This window comes from Callionymus lyra, chromosome 12 (genome assembly GCF_982586985.1).
Source record: "Callionymus lyra chromosome 12, fCalLyr1.hap1.1, whole genome shotgun sequence".
NCBI lineage: Eukaryota > Metazoa > Chordata > Actinopteri > Syngnathiformes > Callionymidae > Callionymus > Callionymus lyra.
This window is the reverse complement of record NC_141829.1, coordinates 12,708,873-12,732,404: the sequence shown is the minus strand read 5'-3', so window position 1 is coordinate 12,732,404 and position 23,532 is coordinate 12,708,873. Positions and strand designations below refer to the sequence as shown.

Here is a 23,532-nt window from a genome sequence, read left to right as displayed (position 1 = left end):
ATCATCAAAATTAACCGCAGATCACTATTAGACCAACAAGGACTGTGAGAATCTGCAGCTAAACCAGATTTCATACATACAGTGACAACGTTTTCACTCAATGATCCCTGAAATCCCCCCATAATTTTAATTAAATGAAAAAAGACCAAAAAAGGATATTAATAAGGATATTATGAAGGATATTATGAAGGATATTATGAAGGAATCATGCAATGAATTTTTATTATTCCCGATATAAATCACCAATAAAGTATGAGTTACGCATGAAGTATATAAGTATTACATGCAAATAATTGTATTTTTAATCATCGATTTACACAATAAGTTTTCACAATATGTTAACAATTGAAGTCAAGAATAATAGTAATAATACAAAAAATGAAATGAAACATAAACCCCTTATAATTTCACTTGGACCGCCAGAGTAGAGGAAAAGACCTGCATGTGACCCCCGTGCTGCACTTTCTTTACTTTCTGTAAGGTAAAAAAAATTAAAATAAATAATTTACTGCAGTACCGAGTATTAAGTTTACGCTCTTTTAAAAAAAAAATACAATTTATATTTATTGTTTAAAACCAAAATATAATCATATTTTATGCATATTAGATCTTGGTTACATTTTTTTTTTTAATCTTGCATATAAAGCATTTTTTTGGCCGAGGAAAAAATAGTTTTTCAAAGATAGACTAATCATGGGTCTGCCCCGGGGCTTCCTCCGGTTTAGACACTCCATTAACCTTTGATAGAGTATGACAAGTGGCCACAAGTTGCCTGTCACGGAATCATTTCCTGTTTGAAAAAGTTCTGTGGGAGCTGCTGCCATTTATAGACTTTCACTCAAAATTCAATTTGGATCAAATGATTGCGTTAAAGCGAGACTGTCAAACCGAGTGACTCATATCTGACAAGTCCAAGACAGAGGAGGAGGTTGTTTTTGTCTTTCTGGTGGAAGGTATGTAAGGGTTTTTTTTCTCACACTTCATTTGATCAAGGCTTTAAACCGAGCAGCTTGTATTGAAGGATAAAATATTGTAAAGTTCTCAAATGATGGAAAATGAATGTCAGCAACACCAATTTAAACTGGCAGCTCAGATTCCCTCGAGGAAAATGATGGAATATCAGACTAATGCCAAAAATATGTTTTAATATGCAGGCGACCGTGGGTCTGGACTGTACGTGTATATTTGAAGAAGCTTGATAGATCTAAGTATTTAACTATTTGATTGACATGTTGAACAAGAAACTGTTTAAATCTCTCTCTGGTTAAGAGTCCGGGAGTCATTTGTCATCACGTTAAAACAATATACGTTACTAGAGATAACTTTACAAGGTTTCATGATGCATTATTTCCACACTATATGGTTTCTAATATTAAATATATTTTTCTACATTCTGTGCTGCATTATCTTTGCCTATGAGACCCTTATTCAATGAAACATCCAATGGTTTTGATTGAGAGCGCCACCTACTGAGCTCTAGATGATGGATGGATGAAGAGATATATGATTAAAAGATGACGGATGATTGATAGTGGCATGGGTGAATAATAGATGATGGATGGATAAAGAGATATACGATTAAAAGATGAGGGATGATTGATAGTTGCATGGGTGATCAATAGAGGATGGATGGATGGAGAGATATATGATTAAAAGATGACGGATGATTGATAGTGGCATGGGTGATCAATAGATGATGGATGGATGGAGAGATATATGATTAAAAGATGACGGATGATTGATAGTTGCATGGGTGATCAATAAATGATGGATAAAGAGATATATGACTAAAAGATGACTGATGATTGATAGTTGCATGGATGATCTATAGAGGATGGATGGATGGAGAGATATATGATTAAAAGATGACGGATGATTGATAGTTGCATGGGTGATCAATAGATGATGGATGGATGAAAAGATATATGATTAAAAGATGACGGATGATTGATAGTTGCATGGGTGATCAATAGATGATGGATAAAGAGATATATAATTAAAAGATGACGGATGATTGATAGTTGCATGGATGATCAATAGATGATGGATGGATGAAAAGATATATGATTAAAAGATGACGGATGATTGATAGTTGCATGGGTGATCAATAGATGATGGATAAAGAGATATATGATTAAAAGATGACGGATGATTGATAGTTGCATGGATGATCAATAGATGATGGATGGATGAAAAGATATATGATTAAAAGATGACGGATGATTGATAGTTGCATGGGTGATCAATAGATGATGGATAAAGAGATATATGATTAAAAGATGACGGATGATTGATAGTTGCATGGATGATCAATAGATGATGGATGGATGAAAAGATATATGATTAAAAGATGACGGATGATTGATAGTTGCATGGGTGATCAATAAATGATGGATGGATAAAGAGATATATGATTAAAAGATGACGGATGATTGATAGTTGCATGGGTGATCAATAAATGATGGATAAAGAGATACAGTATATGATTAAAAGATGACGGATGATTGATAGTTGCATGGGTGATCAATAGATGATGGATGGAGAGATATATGATTAAAAGATGACGGATGATTGATAGTTGCATTGGTGAATAATAGAAGATGTATAAAGAGATATATGATTAAAAGATGACGGATGATTGATAGTTGCATGGATGATCAATAGAGGATGGATGGATGGATGGAGAGATATATGATTAAAAGATGACGGATGATTGATAGTTGCATGGATGATCAATAGAGGATGGATGGATGGAGAGATATATGATTAAAAGATGACGGATGATTGATAGTTGCATGGATGATCAATAGAGGATGGATGGATGGAGAGATATATGATTAAAAGATGACGGATGATTGATAGTTGAATGGGTGATCAATAGATGATGGATGGATGAAAAGATATATGATTAAAAGATGATGGATGATTGATAGTTGCATGGATGATCAATAGAGGATGGATGGAGAGATATATGATTAAAAGATGACGGATGAGTGATAGTTGCATTGGTGAATAATAGAAGATAGATAAAGAGATATATGATTAAAATATGACGGATGATTGATAGTTGCATGGATGATCAATAGAGGATGGATGGAGAGATATATGATTAAAAGATGACGGATGAGTGATAGTTGCATTGGTGAATAATAGAAGATGGATAAAGAGATATATGATTAAAAGATGACGGATGATTGATAGTTGCATGGATGATCAATAGAGGATGGATGGATGGAGAGATATATGATTAAAAGATGACGGATGATTGATAGTTGCATGGATGATCAATAGAGGATGGATGGATGGAGAGATGTATTATTAAAAGATGACGGATGATTGATAGTTGCATGGATGATCAATAGAGGATGGATGGATGGAGAGATATATGATTAAAAGATGACGGATGATTGATAGTTGCATGGATGATCAATAGAGGATGGATGGATGGAGAGATATATGATTAAAATATGACGGATGATTGATAGTTGAATGGGTGATCAATAGATGATGGATGGATGAAAAGATATATGATTAAAAGATGATGGATGATTGATAGTTGCATGGATGATCAATAGAGGATGGATGGATGGAGAGATATATGATTAAAAGATGACGAATGATTGATAGTTGAATGGGTGATCAATAGAGGATGGATGGATGGAGAGATATATGATTAAAATATGACGGATGATTGATAGTTGAATGGGTGATCAATAGATGATGGATGGATGAAAAGATATATGATTAAAAGATGATGGATGATTGATAGTTGCATGGATGATCAATAGAGGATGGATGGATGGAGAGATATATGATTAAAAGATGACGAATGATTGATAGTTGAATGGGTGATCAATAGATGATGGATGGATGAAAAGATATATGATTAAAATATGACGGATGATTGATAGTTGCATGGGTGATCAATAAATGATAGATGGATGAAGAGATATATGATTAAAAGATGATGGATGATTGATAGTTGCATGGGTGATCAATAGATGATGGATGGAGAGATATATGATTAAAAGATGACGGATGATTGATAGTTGCATGGGTGATCAATAGAGGATGGATGGATGGAGAGATATATGATTAAAAGATGACGGATGATTGATAGTTGAATGGGTGATCAAAAGATGATGGATAAAGAGATATATGATTAAAAGATGACGGATGATTGATAGTTGCATGGATGATCGATAGAGGATGGATGGATGAAAAGATATATGATTAAAAGATGATGGATGATTGATAGTTGCATGGATGATCAGTAGAGGATGGATGGATGGAGATATATATAATTAAAAGATGACGGATGATTGATAGTTGCATGGGTGATCAATAGATGATGGATGGATGAAAAGATATATGATTAAAAGATGACGGATGATTGATAGTTGCATGGATGATCAGTAGAGGATGGATGGATGGAGAGATATATGATTAAAAGATGACGGATGATTGATAGTTGAATGGGTGATCAATAAATGATGGATGGATGAAAAAATATATGATTAAAAGATGATGGATGGATGAAGAGATATATGATTAAAAAATGATGGATGATTGATAGTTGCATGGTTGATCAATAGATGATGGATGGATGGATAAAGAGATCGATATTAGAAAAATGGTGGATAGATGAATAAAAGGATAGATGTTTAAAAGGTGATGGACGGATGGTGAAAATAGTTCATCGTAGTTCTTTTTAAAAACTTTTAACCTGAAAGTAAAGTTTTTGTTTCAAAATCTTTTTAAGTGAGTTTAAGTTAATAAAAAGGTTAAACCATCCACCATAAAACCACATTTAGTCAGTTTTATTGGCCAGTATGAGACACTCATAGATAAGATAGATTTCTTTCTAGAAAATGAGTAAATGTTGAGTTTTTGCTTCTAAAAGTCATGTGATCTCATCAAACATTTGGACTTCAAGCAGGAGTCCATCATCGCCTGAGATCACGTCGGTCAGTCAAGGTGGACTCGTGTCCATATATTCATCTTCTGTGAGCAGAACTTCAATAAAGCAGCTCCGAGGAGAGGCTCTGTATTCCTGACCGACTCTCAGACGAGAGACGCTTGTCAGTCTGAGTTACAGAGTTAGAGTCCAGCTCTCGGTGAAGTCATCTGGTTACTTTCTGCTGCAACATCTCCACACCAACCTCTGCAGACTCACTTCAACCACAGTCACCGGCTTTTATGACAGTATTAGTCCATTAAACGTCAATGCCAATATTTTTTGTTTTTTCAGTGTCAATATTGTTGTTTTTTTCAATGCCAATATTGTTTTGTTTTTTCAGTGTCAATATTGTTGTTTTTTTCAATGCCAATATTGTTTTGTTTTTTCAGTGTCAATATTGTTGTTTTTTTCAATGCCAATATTGTTTTGTTTTTTCAGTGTCAATATTGTTGTTTTTTCAATGCCAATATTGTTTTGTTTTTTCAGTGTCAATATTGTTTTGTTTTTTCAGTGTCAATATTGTTTTGTTTTTTCAATGCCAATATTGTTTTGTTTTTTCAGTGTCAATATTGTTTTTTTTTTCAATGCCAATATTGTTTTTTTTTTCAGTGTCAATATTGTTTTTTTTTCAATGCCAATATTGTTTTGTTTTTTCAGTGTCAATATTGTTTTGTTTTTTCAATGCCAATATTGTTTTGTTTTTTCAGTGTCAATATTGTTTTTTTTTTCAATGCCAATATTGTTTTTAGTTTTTTCAGTGTCAATATTGTTGTTTTTTTCAATGCCAATATTGTTTTGTTTTTTCAGTGTCAATATTGTTGTTTTTTTCAATGCCAATATTGTTTTGTTTTTTCAGTGTCAATATTGTTGTTTTTTTCAATGCCAATATTGTTTTGTTTTTTCAATGCCAATATTGTTTTGTTTTTTCAGTGTCAATATTGTTTTGTTTTTTCAATGCCAATATTGTTTTGTTTTTTCAGTGTCAATATTGTTTTTTTTTTCAATGCCAATATTGTTTTGTTTTTTCAGTGTCAATATTGTTTTGTTTTTTCAATGCCAATATTGTTTTGTTTTTTCAGTGTCAATATTGTTTTTTTTTTCAATGCCAATATTGTTTTTAGTTTTTTCAGTGTCAATATTGTTGTTTTTTTCAATGCCAATATTGTTTTGTTTTTTCAGTGTCAATATTGTTGTTTTTTTCAATGCCAATATTGTTTTGTTTTTTCAGTGTCAATATTGTTGTTTTTTCAATGCCAATATTGTTTTGTTTTTTCAGTGTCAATATTGTTGTTTTTTCAATGCCAATATTGTTTTGTTTTTTCAGTGTCAATATTGTTTTGTTTTTTCAATGCCAATATTGTTTTGTTTTTTCATTGTCAATATTGTTTTTTTTTTCAGTGTCAATATCGTTGTTTTTTCAATGCCAATATTGTTTTGTTTTTTCAGTGTCAATATTGTTTTGTTTTTTCAATGCCAATATTGTTTTGTTTTTTCAATGCCAATATTGTTTTTTTTTTCAGTGTCAATATTGTTTTTTTTTCAATGCCAATATTGTTTTGTTTTTTCAGTGTCAATATTGTTTTGTTTTTTCAATGCCAATATTGTTTTGTTTTTTCAGTGTCAATATTGTTTTTTTTTTCAATGCCAATATTGTTTTTAGTTTTTTCAGTGTCAATATTGTTGTTTTTTTCAGTGTCAATATTGTTTTGTTTTTTCAGTGTCAATATTGTTTTTTTTTTCAATGCCAATATTGTTTTGTTTTTTCAGTGTCAATATTGTTGTTTTTTTCAATGCCAATATTGTTTTGTTTTTTCAATGCCAATATTGTTTTGTTTTTTCAATGCCAATATTGTTTTGTTTTTTCAGTGTCAATATTGTTTTTTTTTTCAATGCCAATATTGTTTTGTTTTTTCAGTGTCAATATTGTTGTTTTTTTCAATGCCAATATTGTTTTGTTTTTTCAATGCCAATATTGTTTTGTTTTTTCAGTGTCAATATTGTTTTGTTTTTTCAATGCCAATATTGTTTTGTTTTTTCAGTGTCAATATTGTTTTTTTTTTCAATGCCAATATTGTTTTGTTTTTTCAGTGTCAATATTGTTTTGTTTTTTCAATGCCAATATTGTTTTGTTTTTTCAGTGTCAATATTGTTTTTTTTTTCAATGCCAATATTGTTTTTAGTTTTTTCAGTGTCAATATTGTTGTTTTTTTCAATGCCAATATTGTTTTGTTTTTTCAGTGTCAATATTGTTGTTTTTTTCAATGCCAATATTGTTTTGTTTTTTCAGTGTCAATATTGTTGTTTTTTTCAATGCCAATATTGTTTTGTTTTTTCAGTGTCAATATTGTTGTTTTTTTCAATGCCAATATTGTTTTGTTTTTTCAGTGTCAATATTGTTGTTTTTTTCAATGCCAATATTGTTTTGTTTTTTCAGTGTCAATATTGTTGTTTTTTCAATGCCAATATTGTTTTGTTTTTTCAGTGTCAATATTGTTGTTTTTTTCAATGCCAATATTGTTTTGTTTTTTCAGTGTCAATATTGTTGTTTTTTTCAATGCCAATATTGTTTTGTTTTTTCAGTGTCAATATTGTTGTTTTTTTCAATGCCAATATTGTTTTGTTTTTTCAGTGTCAATATTGTTGTTTTTTCAATGCCAATATTGTTTTGTTTTTTCAGTGTCAATATTGTTGTTTTTTCAATGCCAATATTGTTTTGTTTTTTCAGTGTCAATATTGTTTTGTTTTTTCAATGCCAATATTGTTTTGTTTTTTCATTGTCAATATTGTTTTTTTTTTCAGTGTCAATATCGTTGTTTTTTCAATGCCAATATTGTTTTGTTTTTTCAGTGTCAATATTGTTTTGTTTTTTCAATGCCAATATTGTTTTGTTTTTTCAATGCCAATATTGTTTTGTTTTTTCATTGTCAATATTGTTTTGTTTTTTCAGTGTCAATATTGTTGTTTTTTCAATGCCAATATTGTTTTGTTTTTTCAGTGTCAATATTGTTGTTTTTTCAATGCCAATATTGTTTTGTTTTTTCAGTGTCAATATTGTTTTGTTTTTTCAGTGTCAATATTGTTGTTTTTTCAATGCCAATATTGTTTTGTTTTTTCATTGTCAATATTGTTTTGTTTTTTCAGTGTCAATATTGTTGTTTTTTTCAATGCCAATATTGTTTTGTTTTTTCAGTGTCAATATTGTTGTTTTTTTCAATGCCAATATTGTTTTGTTTTTTCAGTGTCAATATTGTTGTTTTTTTCAATGCCAATATTGTTTTGTTTTTTCAGTGTCAATATTGTTGTTTTTTTCAATGCCAATATTGTTTTGTTTTTTCAGTGTCAATATTGTTGTTTTTTCAATGCCAATATTGTTTTGTTTTTTCAGTGTCAATATTGTTGTTTTTTTCAATGCCAATATTGTTTTGTTTTTTCAGTGTCAATATTGTTGTTTTTTCAATGCCAATATTGTTTTGTTTTTTCAGTGTCAATATTGTTGTTTTTTCAATGCCAATATTGTTTTGTTTTTTCAGTGTCAATATTGTTTTGTTTTTTCAATGCCAATATTGTTTTGTTTTTTCATTGTCAATATTGTTTTTTTTTTCAGTGTCAATATCGTTGTTTTTTCAATGCCAATATTGTTTTGTTTTTTCAGTGTCAATATTGTTTTGTTTTTTCAATGCCAATATTGTTTTGTTTTTTCAATGCCAATATTGTTTTGTTTTTTCATTGTCAATATTGTTTTGTTTTTTCAGTGTCAATATTGTTGTTTTTTCAATGCCAATATTGTTTTGTTTTTTCAGTGTCAATATTGTTTTGTTTTTTCAATGCCAATATTGTTTTGTTTTTTCATTGTCAATATTGTTTTGTTTTTTCAGTGTCAATATTGTTGTTTTTTCAATGCCAATATTGTTTTGTTTTTTCAGTGTCAATATTGTTTTGTTTTTTCAATGCCAATATTGTTTTGTTTTTTCATTGTCAATATTGTTTTTTTTTTCAGTGTCAATATCGTTGTTTTTTCAATGCCAATATTGTTTTGTTTTTTCAGTGTCAATATTGTTGTTTTTTTCAATGCCAATATTGTTTTGTTTTTTCAATGCCAATATTGTTTTGTTTTTTCAGTGTCAATATTGTTTTGTTTTTTCAATGCCAATATTGTTTTTTTTTTCAGTGTCAATATTGTTTTGTTTTTTCAATGCCAATATTGTTTTTTTTTTCAGTGTCAATATTGTTTTGTTTTTTCAATGCCAATATTGTTTTTTTTTTCAGTGTCAATATTGTTTTGTTTTTTCAATGCCAATATTGTTTTTTTTTTCAGTGTCAATATTGTTGTTTTTTTCAATGCCAATTTTTTTTGTTTTTTCAGTGTCAATATTGTTTTTTTTTTCAATGCCAATATTGTTTTGTTTTTTCAGTGTCAATATCGTTGTTTTTTCAATGACCAATTTTTTTTTTCAATGCCAGTATTGTTTTTTTTTTCAGTGTTAATGTTTTTTTGTTTTTTTTTATCAATGCCAATATGTTTTTTTTTCAATGCCAATATAGTTTTTTTCATTGTCAATATTGGTGTTTTTTCTCAATGCCAATATATATATATTTTTTTCAATGCCAATATGTTTTTCTTCAATGTCAATATTGTTTTTTTCAGTGTCAATATTGTTTTTCTTCAATGCCAATATTTATTGTTTTTAATCAATGCCAATATTTATTGTTTTTAATCAATGCCCATATGTATTGTTTTTTTTCAATGCCAATATTTATTGTTTTTAATCATCGCCAATATTTATTGTTTTTTTTCAATGCCAATATTTATTGTTTTTTAATCAATGCCAATATTTATTGTTTTTAATCAATGCCAATATTTATTGTTTTTAATCAATGCCAATATTTATTGTTTTTTTTTAATGCCAATATGTTTTTTTTTCAATGCTAATATGTTTTTTTCACATTCATTTTAGCTAATATAAAAACAAGTGTCTTCAGTGGTTCAACCAAATAATGAAATGCTTATAAAAAGAATGCAAATTAGGTTAAATTCGTTTTCTTAAATAATTGAATTCATTCATTTTTATACTGAAAGTTTTAATTAAAATATTTGAATATTTTCAAACAAAACTTTTTTAGAGTTTGACAATATTATTCAAATAATTAAAAAAATAATTTGCGGAATTCAATATTTTTCAGATCGTAGCCTTTTAAATTCAATATAAAAATGTTGGTATAACAGTGCCACCAGACATTACCAGTAGAGCACCGAGCTACTCCATCGAACGTTGAACGCTAAACGCCAATCATGCGATGCGACAATCACTGGACACACGACCAAGGCCTCTCTGTCTACAGTGGACACGGTGGAGGAGGCAAACGGTCTAAACAACTTTGTCAACAGGTTTGAGCAGGTCACCTCACCCTCACTGCTGCCAGCTTCAGGACCTGCCCCACCTTCTTGTGCCCCCCTCAGCTCCACACAACCACCTCCCAGCTTCACCTCACTCCAGGTACACGATGTACGGCCAGCGGTTGAGGTAGAAGATGCCATCCTTCACCTCCTGCATCGGACCTACTCCCACCTGGATAAAGGAAGCGGTCCATTGAGGATCCTGTTCCTGGACTTTTCTAGGCCCTTCAACACCATCCAGCCCACTCTGCTGCAGGACAAATTGACACAGATGCATGTGGACCCTTGTCTGGTCTCCTGGATTACGGATTATCTTACTGATCGACCACAGTATGTCAGGCTGAAGGACATCACGTCTGACACTGTGATGTGCAGTACAGGAGCACCTCAGGGGACAGTACTGGAGGCTCTTCTCTTCACCATCTACACTTCAGACTTCTGCTACAACTCAGAGCTGAGTCTCGTCCAGAAGTATGCTGACGACACTGCTATTGTTGGATGCATCAGGAACAACAGTGAAGACGAGTATAGGAGTCTGATACGTGACTTTGTGGACTAGAGTGAGAGGAACCACTTGCAGCTGAACACCTCAAAGACCAAGGAGCTGGTCTTGAACTTCGTGAGGTCCAGGACAAAGTCCATGTGTCCATCAGAGGCGACGAGGTGGAGATAGTTGACAACTATAAGTACCTTGGTGTGTGGCTGGACAGTAAACTGGTCCTGAAACACAGACCATGTATATAAGAAGGTTCAGAGTAGACTGTACTGTCTGAGGAGGCTTCGATCATTTAACATCTGCAAGAAGCTCCTCTGCATGTTCTACCAGTCTGTGGTGGCCAGTGTCCTGTTCTATGCTGTGGTGTGTTGGGGTGGAAATGTGTTCAAGAGGAGTGTCAACAGGTTGGACAGGTTGGACAGGTTGATCAGGAGGGCTGGTTCTGTGGTTGGAATGAAGCTGGACTCACTGGTGACAGTTGCTGAGAGGAGATCATTGAACAAACTACTGTCCATCATGGATGATGACAGTCATCCTCTGAACACTGTCATCAGTGAGCAGAGAAGCAGATGGAGCACGAATGCTCCTCCCATGATGCAACACTAATAGACTCAGGGACTCATTCATTCCTCGGGCTATTCAATTGTACAATTCTGAATTTGGGGGCAGGAGTGGTGTGAAAGTATCTTGACGTTCTGTTAATCTTTGTATCCTTTGTCTTTGTTATTTTTCTTTGATCTATGTTCTTTATCTTTATCTTTAGACTTAGATTGTATCATCTTGTTCTTTCTCTTTATTTCTCTTGTTCTTGTTCTTATTTTTAAGAATAATTTCTGTACTGCTGTGTCTAATTGGAAACAAAACAATACAACCTCCCGAGGGATCAATAAAGTTCTACCTAACCTAACCTAACCTAAGTACTCTATTGGTAATGTCTGGTGCTACTATTATACCATGAATTGTATCTTGAATTAAAAAGGCCACGAATTAAAAATGATTTAATTCAGAATATTTATTTTTTAAGTCACGGAAATTATAAATCAAACTATGTTTAAAAAAAAAGAACTAAAATATTGAATGTTATTATTAAAAGAGAAGTATACCTTTAAATATAGAAACTATTGAATTAAATTATTTTTAAAAAAATGACAACATTTTCATAAAACCATCCAATAATCTGATGTTTCCGACGCTTCTTCTCCAGGCATCGTGTCGCTCATCTCCCTGGTGGTCCTCTCCTACGACCGCTACACCACGCTCACCGTCTACAACAAGCGAGGGCCAAACTACCGGAAGCCTCTCATGGCCGTCATCGGCTCGTGGCTCTACTCCCTGTTCTGGACGGTGCCCCCCCTGCTGGGCTGGAGCCGCTACGACATCGAGGGAGCGGGGACCAGCTGCTCCGTCTCCTGGACGATCCCCACGGCTCAGTCCCACGCCTACATCATCTGCCTGTTCACCTTCTGTCTGGGCATCCCCGTCCTGGTGATGGTCTACTGCTACAGCAGGCTCCTGTGGGCCGTCAAGCAGGTACCCTCGCTCTTTCTAGACCTTCTTCTTCTTCTTCTCTTTCACATTCTCACTGGTCTCTCTAAAGAGGGTCCTTCGGTAATCTTCTTAAAGGGCCCCTCTGCACCTGAAGAGGTCTGCTGACAGTTTAAGCAGATTTGAAAATGCCTTTTATCTTGACCAGGATCTTCACCGCACTGCTATGTTCTTGTATCTGAGAGATTATCTTTATGTAAAAAAAAAATAAAAAAAAGACATATCATGAGAACAGAATTCTCACAATAAGGCAAATCATTCTTTCTATAAGGAAGAAATACATGTTTGTCAATTTTATCACGAATATGCAATATCTGACCTTTGCAAAGTGAGTATTTATTTTTTATTTATTTCTATTATTTATTACTAGTCTATAAAAAGAATTGTAGTGTTTTTGTTTCTGGACTTTCGGCCCCTGCTTTTGTCATTTCTGTGAGTATTTATCGAATTAAGTAAATATAAAGAATATTCGAGGAGAAAAGTGCTCAATCACATGTTGCAAAAAAATCAAACTAAAATACAATTATCAAGTTCATTTACCGTATTTAGCTTAATTTTATTACTTGATTTGTATTCTTTATTTTTGCTTGATGACCCCTCACGACAGCCACTGTATTAAATGTGGCCCCTGAGGGCGTTTATTTCAGCTATCGGATTTTTGGACCGAAAAGTTATTTGAGTACATTTTGCTTGATTTTATGAATTGATTTGATAATTTTCGCTCCTTTATTTATTTCTTGACGGCCCCTAACAACCGCTACTGTATGAAATGTGGCCCCTAAGAACATTTAATTGTCCAGAAATGTGCGACAACAATTGGCTTATGGAGGCGAAAAGCAAAAATGGCAAGAGGGGACAAAGAAAATAAAAAAAGCAGCTGATTTCAGAATATTTTCCTTTAAAAAAAATAATAATTTTGGAGCAGAGTAAGGGATAGAGAAGAGAAAATAAATATTTCGGGGTAAAAATGATTTTATATCAGTTTTACATCATGTAAAGTGTATTAAAGAAATACTATAAAATGGTCATTCTAGTATATCTTGCTTGATTTTATGAATTTATTTAATACTTTTTGATGCTTTATTTATTTCTTGACGGCCCCTCACAACAGCCGCTGTATAAAAATGTGGCCCCTGGGGACATTTTATTGTTCACACATTGTTCACAACTGTGCTGGACCATCCCTAAGGGAGGCCAAAAGAAGGAAAAGCAAGTAGGGACAAAGAACGGGGAGGAAAGGGATAAAGAAGAGAAAATAAACATTTTAAAATAAGAGATTTAACAATGGCTTAAAAATGTAATTAAAAACAAACATTGATGAATAACTTCATAAAGTCCCATTCAGATCCATCACCACAAGAAGAGCAAATGTATACATTTACTAAATTCACTTTGTCATCATTTCGAGTTACTATGACAACATGTGACGACGCTACATGTGTGCGTCTCACACGTATGACAGCACATGATGGAGATGAAGTGGTTCTAATGACATGTTCACCATTCAACGGCAGAACATCAGTCAAAGAACCACCAGGAACACATGCTTTCAAAACCATAAACACGGTTAATATTTGTGAACTGTAATAAAAAGATAATATATTAAAATGATTAAAAAAAAAACTCTTGCACACAGGATAACACAATTAACCCCCAAAATATTTCTAACAGAACACAACAAAGCCGGATTTCATTAAAACATATTTTGAACAAAATTAATTTTTTGTATAGAAAAGCAAACAATCCAAAACTGTATTTTTACTTGACGACTTATACATCCTATAAACCAAGTTTTTCTCTCTTAATACTTTTACAATATTTACTAATTTACTAATATTTATCCCAGAGGTTTCTACTCAAACGAATCAAGTGTTAAACTATTGTGTTACTTATATTTCATCAACTGTCTCAACGTTTCTTAGGCCTTGAGTCGTCTCTGGGTCGAGGTGATTTTGTTTAGGGGCCTTCGGGTCACCTTGACCCAGCGATGACACAAAGGTTAAAAGGTAAAAGGATGATGTTTCCTGGAAAACAGTACATTTTTCTGGTGATACTATCCAAAGAAACAGTTAAAAAGTCCAATCTTAGATGATTTCAAGTTCATGTAAGAAAGTAGAGTCACTCAGATGAACATTCAGGTGGAATTCTGGGTAAACTTAAGGCAGAAAGTTGAACATTTGAGATCGAGAGAGTTTGGAGATATTCAAGAGTCGCTGTCATTGAAAGAAGAAATATTTAAACCCTTTAATGCAGATTCTTCTCCCAGAAACTTCTGCTGTCGACACGTGATATTATTCCGGAGAGTTCTGCGACCTCACATGGATGTGTGACAGCTCTGGGTCACACTTACAATACATGAATCCATGATGTTCTGCATAAACACCAGGCATTAAGTCACTGAGGCCACATTACATTACAAATGATTAATGAGTGTTTTTATAAAGGCCACCTGACAGTAGAGCAGAATCAATCATTTACATAATCTCATCCATGTGATGGATGGATGGAGTAGGAGTGTGGTGGTGTGATTTGTGTGTGGTTGTGTGATTTTTGGTGGTGTATGTACTAGGTGTTGTGTGTGTGGTGTATGTGACGGTGTGTGGTGGTGTGTGTGTGCAGTGTGTGTGATGTTGTGTGTGGTGCTTTGTGTGGTGGTGTATGTGATGATGTGTTTGTTGGTGGTGTGTGTTGGTTTGTGTGACCGTCTGTGGTGAGGTTTGATGCCGTGTGGTGGTGTGCGTGATGGTGTGATGTGTGTGTGTGTGTGTGTCGATCTGATGTCTGTGTGGTGATCTGATGTGTGTGTGGTGGTGTGTATGTGTGGTGGTGTGTTTGTTGGTGGTGTGTGTGATAGGTGTTGTGTGGTGGTGTATGGGACGGTGTGTGGTGGTGTATGCGGTGGTGTGTAAATGTGTGTGTGATGGTGTATGTAATGGTATGTGAATGTGTGTGTTGGTCTGATGTCTGTGTGGTGATCTGATGTGTGTGTGGTGGTGTGTTTGTTGGTGGTGTGTGTGATGTTGTGCTTTGTGTGGTGGTGTATGTGATGATGCCTTTGTTGGTGGTGTGTGGTGGTGTGTGTGACCGTCTGTGGTGAGGTGTGATGCTGTGTGGTGGTGTGTGTGACCGTCTGTGGTGAGGTGTGATGCTGTGTGGTGATCTGATGTGTGTGTGGTGGTGTGTATGTGTGGTGGTGTATGGGATGCTGTGTGTGGTGGTCTGACGTCTGTGTGGTGGTCTGATTTGTCTGTGGTTGTGTGTGTGGTGGTGTTGTGTGGTGGTGTATGTGGTGGTGTGTGTGTGTAGTGTGTGATGTTGTGTATGGTGCTTTGTGTGGTTGTGTATGTGATGATGTGTTTGTTGGTGGTGTGTGTTGGTTTGTGTGACCGTCTGTGGTGAGGTGTGATGCTGTGTGGTGGTGTGTGTGATGGTGTGATGTCTGTGTGGTGGTGTGATTTGTGTGTGGTGGTGTGTTTGTTGGTGGTGTGTGTGATAGGTGTTGTGTGGTGGTGTATGTGATGATGCATTTGTTGGTGGTGTGTGGTGGTGTGTGTAGTGTGTGTGATGTTGTGTGTGGTGCTTTGTGTGGTGGTGTATGTGATGATGCATTTGTTGGTGGTGTGTGTGTGTAGTGTGTGTGATGTTGTGTGTGGTGCTTTGTGTGGTGGTGTATGTGATGATGCATTTGTTGGTGGTGTATGGTGGTGTGTGTAGTGTGTGTGATGTTGTGTGTGGTGCTTTGTGTGGTGGTGTATGTGATGATGCATTTGTTGGTGGTGTGTGTGTGTAGTGTGTGTGATGTTGTGTGTGGTGCTTTGTGTGGTGGTGTATGGGATGATGCATTTGTTGGTGGTGTGTGTGTGTAGTGTGTGTGATGTTGTGTGTGGTGCTTTGTGTGGTGGTGTATGGGATGATGCATTTGTTGGTGGTGTGTGTGTGTAGTGTGTGTGATGTTGCGTGTGGTGCTTTGTGTGGTGGTGTATGTGATGATGCATTTGTTGGTGGCGTGTGTGTGTGTAGTGTGTGTGATGTTGTGTGTGGTGCTTTGTGTGGTGGTGTATGTGATGATGCATTTGTTGGTGGTGTGTGGTGGTATGTGTAGTGTGTGTGATGTTGTGTGTGATGTTGTGTTTGGTGGTGTATGTGATGATATGTTTGTTGGTGGTGTGTGGTGGTATGTGTAGTGTGTGTGATGTTGTGTGTGATGTTGTGTTTGGTGGTGTATGTGATGATATGTTTGTTGGTGGTGTGTGGTGGTTTGTGTGACCGTCTGTGGTAAGGTTTGATGCCGTGTGGTGGTGTGTATAATGATGTGTGCGGTGGTGTGTGTGGTGTTGGTGTGTAATGATGGTGTGTAAATGTGTGTGTGATGGTGTGTAAATGTGTGTGTGATGGTGTGTAAATGTGTGTGTGATGGTGTGTAAATGCATGTGTGATGGTGTATGTAATGGTATGTGAATGTTTTTGTGTGATGGTGTGTGAATGTGTGTGTGATGGTGTGTGTGAATGTGTGTGTGAATGTGTGTGTGAATGTGTGTGTGAAGGTCGTGGGCTCCAACAACACTGACCCACCGTAGAAAAGAGATTTATAAAATCCAACTGACCTTCTGATCACACACTGACTCACACAAAAGCACTTTTCAACGTCCACCACCAAACCCAACAGGAATGAAAAATAATAATCAAAGCTTGAATGCGAGTTTAAAAAAAAAGGTTCAATTTAAATTTTCAAAGAAGAAGAACGAAGGATCATTTAAGGGCGACCTTCAGAACACAATGAAAACAACAGCAAACTCAATGAATGACAATCTGGGTTTTAATTCACAAATGTCATCATAAATCATAATAAAAAATGAACATTAATTCCATTAAAAAAAAGGTTGATTCTCTCCCACTTCTTTGTCTTCATACTTTTATTTTTGGAAATTAAAATGTATTTCAATTTGAGAATTCATTTCAGACTTGAATTCTTGATTTAAAGCCAGATTCTGTTCATTTCAATGCAGCGACTGGAGCAGAAGAAGAAATAAAATAGCGTAGATATTTACGTCGAGGGGTTCGATGTCTTGTTCTGTCGACTGATAAAGTCTGTCCGCGGCGATCGTTACCGTGGAGCTCCAGCGATGCTCCAGTCGACGAGGCAGACGTCGTCCAGTAATGAGTTCTGTGAAAGGTCGTCGCGCCGAGGTCGAGGAGAATAATGTGGGGTCACCGCGGAGATTGTTCCGAGTGTGTCGTCTCTTGTCATGCGTCTCACAGCCCTGACCCGGTTCAGCTCCGGAGTGAAGATCTCAGGGTCTTCGTAGACCTTCTTTCTTAAAGGTTTCTTCAAACTCCAAACCCAAAGATAAGCCAGATACATTTATTTATGTTTATTTATTCTCTTTACATTCAGTTGGAAAATGGGGTTTGATATATTTGTTTACAGACACAATTAAATTTGACTGACTCTGTATTTTATAAAGTGTAATAATGGAAGAAAATGTGTCCGTATTTTGCAGATCAGTGGCCAGACTTTGGAAATAGCCGCCATTGCTAAGGTTTAAAAATTAATTTTGAAAGAAAAGTATGACTAAGAAACACAAAAAAGAGTAGAGTAGAGGAAAAAAGGTGAAGGTGAAAGGATCCAGATTAATGAAAATAATCCATAAATATAGTCACAATTTCATTTAAATAAATATTATCATGGGGGTTTTCTGCCTCTGCCTTGTAAATGGAAGTATTTCAGGAACAGGAATGATTACTTTTCTTTACTTCAGGCATTTCATATTTTTCTTTTTTCAATATTGAGCCGTGAATTGAATTTTACTATACTACGTACATTATTCATTTTAGAATTATTGAAACCAATTGATAAATGTTGATTTTGTATTTTAGTCATTTAATTTTAAACAAAATAGAATATTTTCCAAATAAATCAATTTTTACACGTGGTGTTTGATATTCTCACAATAATTCAACATGTAATTTTCTAAATTCAATATTTTTCAATTTGTAGCCTTTTAAATTCTATATAGAATTGTTGGTAAAAAAAGTGCCGCCATTATTCTTTTATATTATTACACGTTTAAAGCATTTTAAATGTAATATATAAATGTTGGTAAAAGTTTGACTGTGTGTACTATGTGTATAAAAAAAAGGGATTAACTTTAAAAAAAAATCGGTTTTATTAGTTGAATTATTTTAAAAGGGCACAATTAAATTAAATCTTTTCATATAGATGTGTTTTAATTCTATTATTTGAAATGAATGAAGAAAAAGTAGCTAAAATTCTTCTTTACTTCATGAGAATTGGGGCGCATTACATTTTTCACGGGGTCTTCTGGGCCCACTTACCTCGAGCTGATGTATAAACACCTGCACTAAGAGGAACAAATCATTTTAATAAGTATTTTCAAGAGCCAGACTTTTCTTTGTACTTGGATCTGCTCCCGTGTGGACGCCTGATAACTGCAGCTGAACTTCTCTCAGCAGGACTCGAGAGATTTAAGAATCAATCTAACACTCCTGCTGAGTCAGAGACTCTCGGGGTGTAAGTGCACATCGTTTCAACTCTTGTGAAGAGGCTTTGTTTCCCTCAGGTGATCCCGCGTTATTCCGGGGAGAAGATTATCAGATTATCGGAGCTGTGACAAAGATTGTCTTTTACTCTTTTCAGTGTTTTGTCGTGTTCTCAAACTCTCAAAAACTTTGAGATACTCTAGTAAAAAGGATATATGTGTAGTATTGTCGAGTACTTGACTCTGGTGTTGCAGAATTTACTGACCACATGACTCTTGACGAAGTCGTAACTGCTTTCATTTAATTTGAAACCAAAATATGTCTAAACATCGGCGTTAAATGCTGCTGGAGTCGACTGTATCCTCTCGTCCTCAGTCATCACCAGGATCTCTCGATATATGATTTTTCCTTTAGCTGCTGAGGATGTAATAACTGCTGCCATCTAGTGGTCGGACAAACACCATACATTTTTTCATGACAATTATAAATTAAACAAAACAGTTGTCTTATTTTTATTATAGTCTCGACTTTAGAAATGAATCAGAAAATACTTAAATAAGTTGATATATTTTAAGTTTGTTTGTAGCAGAACTTTTTTTTTCTGAACATTTCTTAAGATGGACGTTACAGACGATCAGTACGGAGGTGTTTTTTAAGATGATTTTAAGTGTCTTTCTGGACGAACAACTTAGCTCTAGTTGCTACATTAGCATGAACATTCATTTTTGTCTATAACTCTGATAAAAAAACAGATTACTCTGAAAATAATCCCAACTATTAGTCGACATGATGGAGAGTAGAAAATGAGTGAAGTTTCATCACTTTAAGAAATGTTAAAGAAACTGAATAAACATCTAAGATTGACAATAATACAACAATTTAAAAACTAGTTTTAATTTAAAAAGTACTTATCCTGTTTTTTTTTCATTAAAAAATTACAGATATTCAATAAATAATTGACTCTGAACCCGAATAGACATTTTGACAGTCATCATTTCAAAATAAAACCACATTTCCGTTCATTAAAAAGGTTCAAAATAATTTTATTCTGAAAGAAGTTCATGGATTTGGATACGTTTTTATCTGGTTTTGCTTGTGAGCGAATGTCCAGAAACTCAACAGCATCATCGACGACTCGCTAATCTAATCCCCGACACATCTGTCTCTGACAAACAAATGAATAAAGCAGAATATTAATAAGATATTATAAATCTGTTGCCGTGGAACACAAAGGTCAACGAGAAAAAGGAGGATTTAACGAGCGAATCAAAGCGACTTCACTTTTTATCTCTCGGACTTGTTCGATGATCCATGAAATATTCAGTCATTGTATAATTAGTGGCAGGAAGAGCATCATCAGCTGATCCTGAAGGTTCTTCTTATGTTCATCCCATAAACCAACTGTATCTCGTGTCATCTGATGCACAGATTATCCTCGGGATCCTCTCTTAAGAGCTGGTTCTGGATCACATGACAGTGATGGAGGCGATTCTCTCAGGTCTGTGCATGTAGCTTAGTGCAGTGACTGCTGCGGCTTTAAAGGATTTTCCTTCAGTCTGTGGGATCCGTCGTGGTTTCTGTTGCTGATGCTACACGTATGTTTCATAACACGCCAGGAACAAGCTTTCGTTCGTCGCCCAGAAAATGTCAACGATAATATCAATTTCTCCATTAAAAGTCAAAATGTCAATTGATGAAACTGATGCTTTTTTTTATTATTAGTAAATGTTAAACTTAATGCATTTAAAATAATTGAAGAGTTTTATTTTACATTTTTCATCTACATTTATTTAGTAAATTTACCCTTTTTTTCTTTAAGGTGTCGACAATTTTTATCACGTTGAGTTAGTTTCAAGTAGTTAATATTATTGCATTATTTAAATGAGCATTATTACCAATTGACTCATTCATTTACATATTTTTTCCCTAAATAACTATAATTTCTTTTAAAACAAAACACGATTAACGATCGACACTGACGCAACCTGGCTGTGACGAAGACATTGTTTCTTTAACAGATGACGTCACTCAAAGAAGACACGTTAACGTGACGTATTATCTTGTAAATTTTAAATTAATTTATATTATATATTTATATATTTAAATGAAATAACCTCAAATTTCTGTTTACATATTGAGACAGTTTAATATTGCTTTAAATAATAAATGCAATATACAGTATATGGAAGTAAATCAATTTCATTAATATATTGAATGGTTTATCTTTAATTTTACATTTCAAATGTGTGTTTGTTTTTTTATTGAAATGTTTTTATTTTTAATTGAATTCGATCATTTCTATATTAAAAGGTTGATTGTCTTTTTTTTAAATAGTACAAAAAAAATGTAATTTAATATTTATCAAGCTTTTTTTTATAAATTTAGATTGATATTATGATAAATGATGATAAATATTTAAAAATGCAAAAATAAATTGACTAAATTAAATCATTCGTAGGCTCATAAATGTACAGTAAAATGTTCGTATTCAAAGCATTACTATACAAAATTCTTTAAAAAGTATTTAAAATGTTAAAATTAACCGTTCAATATTCAGATTCTGACACATATTAATTTCTGGAATGGTTTTCATTTTGTTCATCACAGAAGTGGTAAAGATACATTTTTATGCGGCATATTTCTTGGTGTTTATCTTCAAGAAACAAAAGATGGAGTCAAGGCTAGCTAGCTAGCACGATAGCAGCATTAGCACGAGTCATCGCTAAAGTCATTTGTCGTAATCACATTCTGAACCTCCACTCGATTTAGATTCATTCGTCGTTGAGCATTTATCGTAAACTCCGTCGCACCGAGTCATTTTCTAAACACTTGTCAACAACAAAAACAACAACAACAACAATTAGCTGCAGCTAGAAAGACTGAACAAAAACTTCCAGCATGCTTGCCTGTGTGTAGCTCTTCTTCTGTGGCTCCTGTAGCACGACTGCCACCTGCTGTTTAGGGGTGTTATTGCAGTCTCGGTTTAAATTCAGTGGTTGGCCCTCAAACCTTTCAACTGCAACAACTCCTGCTCCGGAAAACATTCACAAATACACAACTTGTGTGATTGACTCGGGATGGTAGATTGACCAATCACAGCTGGCTTAAAGTGGGCGGGGCATACGAAAAAGAACTCAGGGGAGAGTCAGTAGCTTTGAGAACTCGCTTTAGAAATAACGAGCGTATATTGGCAAGAATCTGTCGCTACGATACGTATCACGATACATGCAACGAAATGATTTATCGCGATACTGTACGAGGACATAGATCCAGAATTTACAGACCACATGACTCTTGATGAACTGCTTTCATTTCATTCGAAACCAAAATATGTCCAAACATCAGCTTTAAAAGCTGCTGGAGACGACTGTATCCTCTCATCCTCAGTCACCGCCAGGATCTCTCGATATATGATTTTTCCTTTAGCTGCTGAGGACTTTAGAAATGAATCAGAAAACACTTAAATAAGTCAGTATATTTTAAGTTTATTTGTAGCAAAACTAGTGATATCCAGAACTCGCTGGATATCCCTGTTTCTTCGGCTGCGAAATTTTAATTGCAACTCGAAAATGAACAAACGCAGTGAATATCAACATGTTAATTGTAAATAAAGAATGAAATGATTTGAGGTATATACAAATGTTATTGAAATGGAAACGATAAAAGAACAATGATTGCTTATACTGTTGATTATTAAAACCGTTTTTTTAAACAAATATTTCAATGTTAAAGTTATATTTGAAGTCGTGTGGCGAGTACTGGCTTGACAGCTTTAGATTTTCTTTTTGGAAGGAAACATAAATATGGCAAAAACATTTTTTTATGGAATTTTAACAAATTTAAAGTTTAATTAAATAAAAAGAAAAATGCTGTATTTCCATGATTCTCACAAATTAAGCGAAAGATTGTTAAATTTATATGGTATATGGCGTCTAAAGTATATTCCATGAATGATATAGTTTCAAAGACGGTTCTTTGTTGATGTTTTGAGTTGATATTTCTCGCTGTAACGACATGTTGTGTCGCTGAAGCCTGAGGTGAAGACAACACGTCTCACTCACGGTTTCTGAATTAAAACAGATTGATTTTCTTCGAGCTGGTCGAGACAAGACGTGTGGATCCACGGGCGTTGATAAGACGCTCGTTTGATAAAATGTGAGAACAAGACGTTTCAAGTCGCACTGATTTGTCTCACGACAGGTCGGGAAGATCCGAAAGACGGCGGCGCGGCGGCGGGAATACCACATCCTGTTCATGGTCCTGACCACGGCCGGCTGCTACCTGCTCTGCTGGATGCCGTACGGCGTGGTGGCCATGATGGCGACGTTCGGGCCGCCCAACATTATCAGCCCCGTGGCGGGCGTGATCCCCTCCCTGCTCGCCAAGAGCAGCACCGTCATCAACCCCCTCATCTACATCCTGATGAACAAGCAGGTGAGTTTGTGACCTTCCATGGGTTAGCATCACTAGCTAACACTAGCTAACGCTAGCTAACACTAGCTGACATTTCCCGTGAGCGAGATTTTCAAAAGAAAAGCAAACAAATTAAGATTAGATACACAATAATACTAATAAATGACAAAATAAATAATGTATTGAAGTGTTTTCTCACAATAAACTTGACATCGTAGCACA

The 23,532-nt window shown here is 34.5% G+C and overlaps 1 protein-coding gene across 1 annotated transcript in view; it reads left to right on the top strand.

The window, feature by feature from the left end:
• tmtops2b (teleost multiple tissue opsin 2b) overlaps positions 1–23,532 on the top strand; it is a 60,154-nt gene that overhangs the window by 28,428 nt on the left and 8,194 nt on the right. The window contains exons 2-3 of the mRNA XM_087803636.1: positions 12,056–12,381; positions 23,098–23,331. Of these exons, the coding sequence (XP_087659762.1) occupies positions 12,056–12,381; positions 23,098–23,331 (560 nt within the window). The remainder of the gene's footprint in view (positions 1–12,055; positions 12,382–23,097; positions 23,332–23,532) is intronic.